Here is a 9,877-nt window from a genome sequence, read left to right as displayed (position 1 = left end):
TGTGTTGCATGTTTTCTCAGCTAATTTCAAAGCGCAATGTTAACACCATTAGCTAAACAATAGATGACAGGTGCCACAGTTCACTCATCATGTATTTAAAAATGCAAAACAATTTTACTTTTCAATTTATTAATTTTAATAAGTATGGCATTGGTTAAGAAAGTGATAGATGCCATCCATCCATCCATCCATCCATCCATTTTCTTCCACTTATCTGGAGTCGAGTGATGGGGTAGCAGCCTAAGTAAGGAGGCCCAGAGTTCCCTCCTCCCAGCCACTTGGGTCAGCTCCTCCAGGAAGCTGGCCCAGGTGGCTGGGCGTTCTCAGGACAGCCGAGAAACAATTGTCCCTCCAACATGTCTTTCCCTGGGAATCCTACAGGTTAGACTTGCCCAGAACACCTCAACAGGGAGGCATCCAGGAGGCATCCTAACCAGATGCCCGAGCCACCTCAACTGGCTCCTCTGAACGTGAAGGAGCAGCAGCGACCTTATCTCTAAGCGAAAGCCCAGACACCCTACAGAGAAAACCCATTTGGCCGCTTGTATCCGTGACTTCATTCTTTCAGTCATGACCCAAAGTTCATGACCGAAGATAGATGAATTGAATAGATGAGGGAACATAGAAGTCTTTCTCCATGGACTCCCGAGTTTTAGCCTCAGCAACCATTGGAGCCGCATGCCGCTTGGTTTGCTTCTGGAGTCCCACAGGCCAAAAAGGCCCGATAGGACTCCTTCAGCCTGACAGCATACTTCACCAAAGGTGTCCACCAGCAGGTTTCAGGGTTGCTGCAGCAACAGGCACTGACAACCTTGCGGCCACAGCTCCGATAAGCTGCCTTGACAATGGAGGCATGGATCATGGTCCACTCATATTCAGTGTTCCCCACCGCCCCTGGAACGTGTTCAAAGTTTTCCTGGAGGTGAGAGTTAAAGCTTCATCTCACCAGCAGACCCTTATAACACGTTTGGGCCTGCCAGGTTTGACCAGGACTACCAGCACTAACTCACCACCGGGTAGAGGTCAGTGGATAGTGCTGCACCTGTCTTCACCCATATGTCCAAGACGTGGCTGCAGATCAGATGAGGAGACAACAAAGTCGATCATTGAACTGCGGCCTAGGGTGTCCTGGTGCCAAGAGCACATATGGACACCGTTATGCTTGAACATGGTGTTCGTTATGAGCAATCCATGACGAGCACAGAAGTCCAACAACAGAACACCACTCGGGTTCCTAACCACACCCCTCACTGTCATTGCCCATGTGAGCATTGAAATCTCCCAGCAGAACAAGGGAGTCCCCATGAGGGACACTCTCCAGTAACCCCTCCAAAGACTCCAAAAATGTGTGTAATCTGAACTGTTGTTCGGCGGGTAAGCACAAACAACAGTCAGTACCTGTCCCCCAACTCACAGGCAGAGGGAAGTTTCTCCCTCTCGTTCACCAGGATGAACCCCAACATACTGGATCACAACTCCTTCAGCTTGACAGCATACCTCACCAAAGGTATGAGGTATGCTCACAATTTGGATAATACAACAGGATCATCCAAAGAAAATTGCAGCCAAACTTCCTCCAACATTTAAAGCTGTGGACTAACATATTTTTTGTATTTACAGGCTAGTATCTTTACTTTGCCTGTTATCTAAAATACTAAAAAAAAAAACAATCACCCAAGGCGTTGATGCGTACATCAATAAGCATGACATGTTAACATATTGTCAGTCTGGTTTTGACAGGTCCTGGGTTGAGTTGGGTGTTTTCTGGTTAAGTAGGACCTTCCCTTTTAGCCATGATGGGCAGTGAGTGATGAAAAGGCATCACAGTATTCACATAAACTTGATTGTACTCTATGTAGGTGTTCCTCTGGCGAGAGATAGGTCCAACCAATCTACATCAACATTAAAGTGATAAGCAATTTAGTTAGAAGCTGTCTTTAAATGTAATGCTGAGAAAGAAAAGGCGGACAGGCATCTCATTCAGTTGGTCAGCTCAGTTCGAAGTTTTCAGTTTTTTCATAAGTCTTTTATATATTAAGGAATGTGAAGTTTGTTCTGTCAGAGTTAAAAAACCTCGTCTTCATCAGGTGCTATCTACCAGCACCATCCTCTATCTACTGAAGACAATTATTTTATTGACTTTAAATGAATGTGTTTTGGATGGGTGTAGTTACAAGGGGTGTAGCAATATGTTGATCCACATCGATATAGTGATTTAATGATTAATGGTCCGATTACATCAAGGCAAGACAAAAATGCCGATCTAACTCGTCGTCTTTAAGATGGTGCAAGATTATTGAAATGCATTTGAACTTTCAGTAGTAGGCAAAGTGGTGACCTTGGTTAAGATCTGTTCAAATGTTTTGTTTGTGACATCAAAAGAGAGAGAAAGTTTAAATTCTGTTTTATTGTATATAAAAATGGACTTAAAATGTCATTATTTTACGTGGATGGAATAAAGCCCAGCGTCTGTTATGTTTGCTTTTACGTGTTGAAAAGTAATAAAGGCCTCCTTTAAGTGAACTGATTAAAAAAATGTCCTTTAACATGGGTCATTTGAGACTATTGAACAGGTAATATATTATTATTATCTTTTTATTCACAAAGAATTTTTTAAAAAAAATGTAAAATCCTGATGCCTGTAATCACTTAGAAATAAAAATGACCAAATCATATTTGAGTTGTTTTGGTGAAATGATACAGAACAACTTACAAATAACTGTGTTAGATGGGCATATGGTATTGCATCAAGTCAGTTGCAAACTTGTGAAATGAAATGAATGCAAATGGTACGATGACAGACTTTGTGATATCGAGAAACATCATATCTTCCAAACAAAACACTGATAAAGCGGGTATATCATGATAAAGCGGGTGTATTTATTTCTAACTTTATCTGGTCACAAAGAGGCCGATATTTATTTAATTTCCTTAGCAAAAATGTCTAATGGGAAGAGGTAAAATTATGTTTTTGCACAGAAGGTCATCAACAGCTGAAAAATTTTTACATCTTGGCAAGATCTACCTCATTAACCCTTTCTTGCATGAATTATGATCCTTTGTGTCAGAATTATTTTTCCATTTTTAACCCTCTATGGCATGGCGTTGCCCTCAGGCAACAAACCACATATCTGTACCTCACATTGCTCCTTTATTTTATTTTTTGGGGGGCATGATTTTTGACATATTTTTGTCCAAAAAAAAGTTTTTTTATGAATATAGTTTTTGTTTGATTTGTATTTCATTTCTCATAATCAGTGTAGAAAATCTTGGTGTTCTAGACCAATGTTACCCTGAGGCAACAAACCCAAATCTGGTTCCAGGAGGTGTCAGAGTCCGATTTTATGATTGACATGTAATTAGGGACCACCAAGCTCCCAAAGAATGCAGGAAAATATTTTTTCCCCCAAAAAATAAAAAGTCATGCCATAGAGGGTTAAATTTTTTTTTCTTAAGGCATAAAAAAAGGTAGGAAATTTTTTTTGTAAAAATATTTTTTTTTTTTATGTGATCAATTGTAATTTTGTCCAAATACAAAGTTGTTATTTGAAAAATACATCAGTAGTATTGTTCCTTAGGGGTTATCTGATGTCACAATATTTTTTTTACTTGCAAGAGTCGTCTACAGTAGAAGGAGGGACCGGGTCGGTTCTCATGCTTTTTTGTCTGTCGGCCATATTGTATTTAACAAAAATAATTTCTTGCATTTGCAGCTGATGGCCAGTAGTTGATGATATATTTTATGATGCATTAGTGTCCACTTCAGTGGTCTGTGTGCATTTATAACATAAAAATCCACAGGAAGCACAGGAAAATGGCTTTTAGATAGCTGTCCACTGTAGTGACCACTATGCATGAAAGGGTTAACAACAATCTTAGTTAAACTTTTATTTCACCAGGCAAAACATAAAGAACAATTTCTTATTTACAATGTATATTGAGAAGACAAAATGAGTATAAGTTGTAAGATTTACAGTAGATTAAAAGGATCTTAAAATCAAAAAGACCATCTACAGAACATGAGACATACGCCTTCCTGTTTAATATCTACTGTTTGCCAAGTCTTAATCTGTCAGCTCTATGGAACAACTTTATTGGAGGTGAAATAATCTATTCTATGGTTAATCTGGAAATGGGATTTAAGGTACACCTCATAAATATGTCTTAATACAATAATTTCTTTCTGCCATTTCAAGCTCTAAAGAAGGATCAGCATAACAAGAGGGGTGGTTATCCATTTCTTGAGTTGAATCAGCAAATCAAGTCAATGAGAGGTTAAGCAGTGACTACATGAATGACATTTTTCAAAGCAACATTTTGTATTAGGACTTTTCATCAGTCAGATAAAATATGATTCTGAACTTATCTATCCAGACATGGACATGGACCCTTTAGTCCTACCTGAAGGGTCAAAATCAGCCAAAGGATTGGGGTATTTTTATTCTTAAGAAACTGATCGTTGTTCTTTCATCCAAAGATTTTGAGGGGATTCAGAGGATGACCACTTCAGACCCTTTCTTTTGAAATTATACTTATAAGAACATGATGTTCTTTCAGAATGCAACTAAAGATCAACCCTTGACGATCCAAAGATGAAAAATCTGACTGATCCAGAGAACATCATTTCCAAATGGAAACTGTAAAAGTTCTGCCATAGCATAGTTTTCTCAAAGGTCTGATCTATGCTTGCACTGAACAATTTGAAGTCTGAAGATTTCCTGGAAAAATGGATAATACAAAACAACCAAAGACAAACAGTCTAAAATCAACTACGGGATTAAAATGGGACCCCTCCATGAAAATCTCTGTGCCCCATTGATGTTTTAGTGTAACAACCGATTGTTGCATTCTTCTTACTGTTGTTTCCGTTGTGTTTTGCTTATTCAGAATTGTTCGGCTGACATGTTTGAACGTGTTTTTGCAAAGAAAATTGTGAAAGTATTCACTTTTTAATGTAGTCTGATAACGCTTTGCTCTAAATAGAACATGTGTAAATTAATCATGGTAACAAGATTACTGATTACATGATTACTGTATGCAGACGTGAAATGCTACAAAGACTTAAAATTATATTGGACAAAGGTTGTTTAGGACTTATTATGCAAAATTGACTTTTCTGAGCTTTGCATCGTTGTTACTCCTTCATCAAAAACATACCTGGAGCGTTGCTTTGATTCTGTCATGCGGGTTTGAGAAATTATTTAATCTCCCATGGCAACCATTTGACTGTGCTAATCTCCTGGTGCAACAGAGCGCCACATTCAAGGTCGAAGATCCTCCTCAGGGCTGCAGTTTCCAAGCTACCAAGCGTCTGCCTCACCGAGCACGCCTTCCCTCCGACTCCCCCACTCAGCTCCTTCAGACTAGTCTGCAGCAATTAGCAAACCCCTGATGAAACTTTGCATCTGCTGACCTCACGATATGAACTACTTCTCAGTGCAACACTGGTAAAGACATTGCTAAAGGCTTAATAAAGGAGTGATGTTGTGATGCCTTCTTGAAGGTAGAGTGTCAGAAAGATCGAGAGTTCCTTAAAGAGCCAGAGGTCCAATTTCAAGGCTTCAAATTAAGGAATTAAATTTATTTTAAGTCATATTTGATACAGCATCTTTATAACAACTGAAGGTAGATAGTTACTTGATTATCCTACCAAAATGGCAATATCTGGGTGGAAAACACATAATATTGCCCTATAAAACTACAAAGTGTCTAAAACTCATTTTTACACTGCTAGCTTAACTCGTGGTACTGATCATTGTGATGCTCAATCTGTGCCAGATTGTAACAAAAGATCATTCTCATCTGCAGTTGTTATTCTGGAAGAATACAAGAGATCAGTTCGCTGAAGTATAAATTGTATAAATGAAAAATCACATTCTGGAAAAAAAAAGTTGCCCCACCTTTGATCTGGCCAAGAAATTGCCACCAGACCTTACCCTATCCATATAAGACTTTTAAAGTGGTGTCAATTTTATTTTTTCTTATAGTCTGGTAAAGAAGGCAAAGGTCAAAAAGCTTCCTGATGATTTATGTATTCAAAGAGAAAAAAAATGGCTGGTATCCGAAGAAAGAAATCTTGCAGGAATAAAGGCAAAACAAACACTCTAATCATAATAGAGGAAAAACAGCCTAAGTGAAACCATGATACACATGATTATATTTATGCCAAGTACTGAAATCTGACCGCTAAATAAATGACATAAATGACATTCATTCCACAGACTTAGAACGGGATTATGTTCTGCACGCATCCAGAGCGAAGATGCAGGCCGGGCTTTCGTCATAAGGCAGGTGCAACCTAACTTGCTCCCTTACTTATTATCCTGTCCCGCCCTTGTCATATTGGAATGCTTTACAAAACGTAAAATAAAATAAAATAACTAGACCTATTCGATTCATTACAGGATGTCATAAGTATAACTGAATTCTAATCATTGAACTGGAGCCAAACTGATTGCATCTCGAAAACACATGTGACGCTTGTGCGTTATGATTCGTTTGAACGTCAATCAAACACGTTTCACGTCATGTTAGGTTAGCGACGCACAGCATTTCCACGTCAGTGTGTTTACCAAAGCCGGGCTAACAGCTACAGGAAGTGCTGTCAGCTGTTCATCTATGGACTGTTTTTGGGGGGAATGATTGATTATGCACTAATGAGAGAGATCCCGCCATCACACGGTGGAATGTCTGAGTATTGTGGTTTGTCTGTTTCTGACAGTGAGCTGAACTTTGGTCTCCTTGATTCACTGTTGTCCGACTAGCCCGTTTAGCTTGTCGAGAAAAAAAAAAAGGCAGCACCAGCTCCGCAAGGACTCCTTGTTTGAATCAGCAGCCTCACGAAGGAAGGTAATTGTCTTTAATGTTCTAAGCAGGGCAAATATGTGTACGTCCAGCGGAGGTTCACTTAAAAAAAAATAACCGGGACGTATTTGGAGCAAATCAGAGAGTCACGACTAGCACAAGCTAACGAAGCTAGGTGCTAGCTGCCACATCAACTGTTAATTATTTGTCAACTGGTTAACTCATGACGCCCTTTAGCTTGTTGGTAGAAGCTGAAATATATATTCTTGTGCTTCTATGGTAATATCAGAATATGCCACAAATAAATGATATCTGATAATTCAACAGTTAGCACGGTTTTACAATGACATAAACGTTTCTGAATATTAGCTGCTCAAAAACTAAACTGTTGGGTTAATGTTGTTTAATTTACCTCGTAATATCATCCAGAGCCTCGTGGATTACTATTCCAGACCTGCTGGGTTTTTGAATTTGTTTGTCTGCCTGTTTATTTTTCAGCCAGCCATTCATCATTACATAAAAGCAAAACATCTGGACTGGTCATCCAACACATTGGAAGGAAATCTGTTTCTGTCACCGATTGAAAAATAAAAAGATTGAATCAAAAAAAAAAGAAATGAGACATTGTTTCATTATAACTTAATATCTCATGCTTTTGAACTTTTACTCCTAAAAGTTTATGAAGCATATTTATATTTCGACAGTGTATCTAAAAATAACTTGAACTTACTGAAGGAAAAAAAACCCCAAACCCTTAGATGTAATTCAGATTCATTTCAATTAATGTTGGGCAGAGGTCAAATGTTACTGCAACATACAAATAAAGGCCATATGTAGAGCCAAGGTTTCCCCCAGTAGATTATAAGCCTGGCAGGCTGCCAGGCTTTACTTACCTTCCCTACATCAGGCTAAGCATTAATTTATATATTTTTTTAAATGTTAGCATTTTTAAGACTGTGTAGTTGGTGTTCAGATATTAATCTTACTATAACACACAATTATCAAGTGATATTTTCAAGTTTCCTGTCATTTCCTGTCATTGAGGCTTAAATGCTAAACTTGTTGACTTAATCTTCATTATCTCTAATTTTCTTTCTTCCTCTTATGACAAATTACAATAGCACTTGTTATCCAAACCTTTTCTGTGTTGTTCACACATCCATATTTCTATACTTTCCAAAAATACTACTCCAAATATGCTGCACACTTCGCTTCAGATCTAGGTATATGGATTTCATCCTAAACAGATTGAGGAATAAACTAAGACAATCCATAGAAACTGTACATTGATCAGAACAGCAGGTGGCCCTGCTAATTAATCTTTTGACTGCAAATGTAGGATTGTTTAAATAGCTCTTCCGGGTTTACCCCAGAAAACTTGCTAAGCCTGGTGATTGGGACGCTGGGTCAGTCATTTATCCAGCAGCCCGCTGTGTTTTTGAGTGTAAAAATGTTTAAATGGCAGGAAACATGAAAATATCACATGATAATTATGTGTTATTGGAAGATTAATACCTAAACATCAACTATAAAGTCTTTTTTTTTTAAAAAAGCAAACATTTTAAAAAGACTTAAATAAATAAGTAATGATTAGCCTGGTGGGAACATAAGTAAATACACTGAGTGAAACCCTGATGACTTTGTGAAAAATTGCATGTATGTATAGAATAGAATAGAATAGAAGTACTTTATTCATCCCAGCAGGGAAATTATTTCGCAGTTACAGCATAGAGACAAGACACAATAACAACTACCACTGAGTAGTAGTTGTAGATAAAATAAAAATAAAATATAAAATGCTATAAATTGTAAAAATATGAAATGCTGTTAATATAAAAAGCAACTTAAGAGCAGTCCTTGCAAAGATTAAAAAAAAAAATGCAGATATGTATATGTAAATATATGCACAGCAAGTGTGCCATAGTGCAGTTGTGCAAAATCGGACTGATTAGTGCAGAACAGCGATTTAGCTTTTATTGTACAGTGAGATGGCATGTGGCAGGAAGGATTTCCTGTATCTGTCCCTACGACAGCGGAGCTGGAGCAGCCTATGTGAGAAGGTGCTCCGCTGTCTGTCCACTATGTGGTGGAGAGGGTGTATACTAACAAAATGAGTCTTAACTAAAAACTGGTGTTACAAAAACCCTTAAAAGCTCCAAAGGCAGTGAAAGTGTAAAGTGACTTTGTGAACAAATTTCTATGCTCTGTACTATATGATATAGGTTAGAAATCCCGTGGAGATTATTATTGGGAACAATGTCTAATAACTGTCAACGTGAATTCAGAATAGTTGTTTTTCAGCCCTTGTTTACATTTTTAAAGCTCTAAACTGAATTGCTTTGTGTTATTCATCTCTTACTAGAGAAGCAGCATGGTGGACAAAAACATCTACATTGTCCAAGGTGAAATAACCACAGTTGTTGGAGCTATTAAGAGAAACTCTCGATGGAATAACCATACTTCACTGGTACGTTCTAATTACTGAGTCGTCCATATTAAAGTTGAGTTCGCAAAGAAACGAGTGTTTAGAGCAGAACTGCACCTCAGCAACCTCTAATTGCGTTTCTCTGGTCAGGATGAAGAACAAGACCCATTACTGAACAGCTTCGGCCATCTCAAGGAAATACTCAACAACATAAGAGGTAAGCTCAGTGTCATGAAGTTTCTGTGTAAGCCAATAGAGAAGTTGGGTTTGCCAGATTGAAAGATACAGCCTATGCTTTTAGGATCATCCAGTATATCCTCTGTTGTACTGCACCTGCGTGTTTCTTCTGGCTGGAAGTGATGGTAACACATCAGCGTTTTCCAGCCACACTGACTTGAATCTGTGAGGATCCACCGATAAATTGGTCAGCTGATAAATCTCATCTCATTTACGGATGCGCTCCTTTGTGTGTCTAGTATTGCCGTTTGAAAACGTTCGCTGTGGTCTGAGAAAGCCAAGCTGTGGCTCTTAGTTCTGGCCCTGCATGCCTTGGCCATGAAAGTTGCGGCCAGGTCCCACAATACTGTGGCCCCTGCGCGTACGAGATGTGGGCAATAAGATGTAACACATGGAGCTCGGTGGAAATGT

General features: G+C 38.5%; 1 protein-coding gene across 4 annotated transcripts in view; it reads left to right on the top strand.

Annotated features, from left to right (window-relative positions):
* The first annotated feature begins 6,553 nt into the window (after positions 1–6,553).
* The window catches only part of gbf1 (golgi brefeldin A resistant guanine nucleotide exchange factor 1), a 60,186-nt gene continuing 56,862 nt past the window's right edge, over positions 6,554–9,877 (top strand). For all 4 annotated transcript variants that reach the window (XM_032552611.1, XM_032552610.1, XM_032552609.1 and 1 more), the window contains exons 1-3: positions 6,554–6,849; positions 9,167–9,271; positions 9,380–9,446. In XM_032552611.1, coding sequence (XP_032408502.1) covers positions 9,176–9,271; positions 9,380–9,446 — 163 coding nt within the window. In that variant the 5' untranslated portion in view covers positions 6,554–6,849; positions 9,167–9,175. The remainder of the gene's footprint in view (positions 6,850–9,166; positions 9,272–9,379; positions 9,447–9,877) is intronic.

Source organism: Xiphophorus hellerii, chromosome 22 (genome assembly GCF_003331165.1).
Source record: "Xiphophorus hellerii strain 12219 chromosome 22, Xiphophorus_hellerii-4.1, whole genome shotgun sequence".
NCBI lineage: Eukaryota > Metazoa > Chordata > Actinopteri > Cyprinodontiformes > Poeciliidae > Xiphophorus > Xiphophorus hellerii.
The sequence above is the reverse complement of the archived record's forward strand: the minus strand, read 5'-3'. Positions and strand labels throughout refer to the sequence as shown.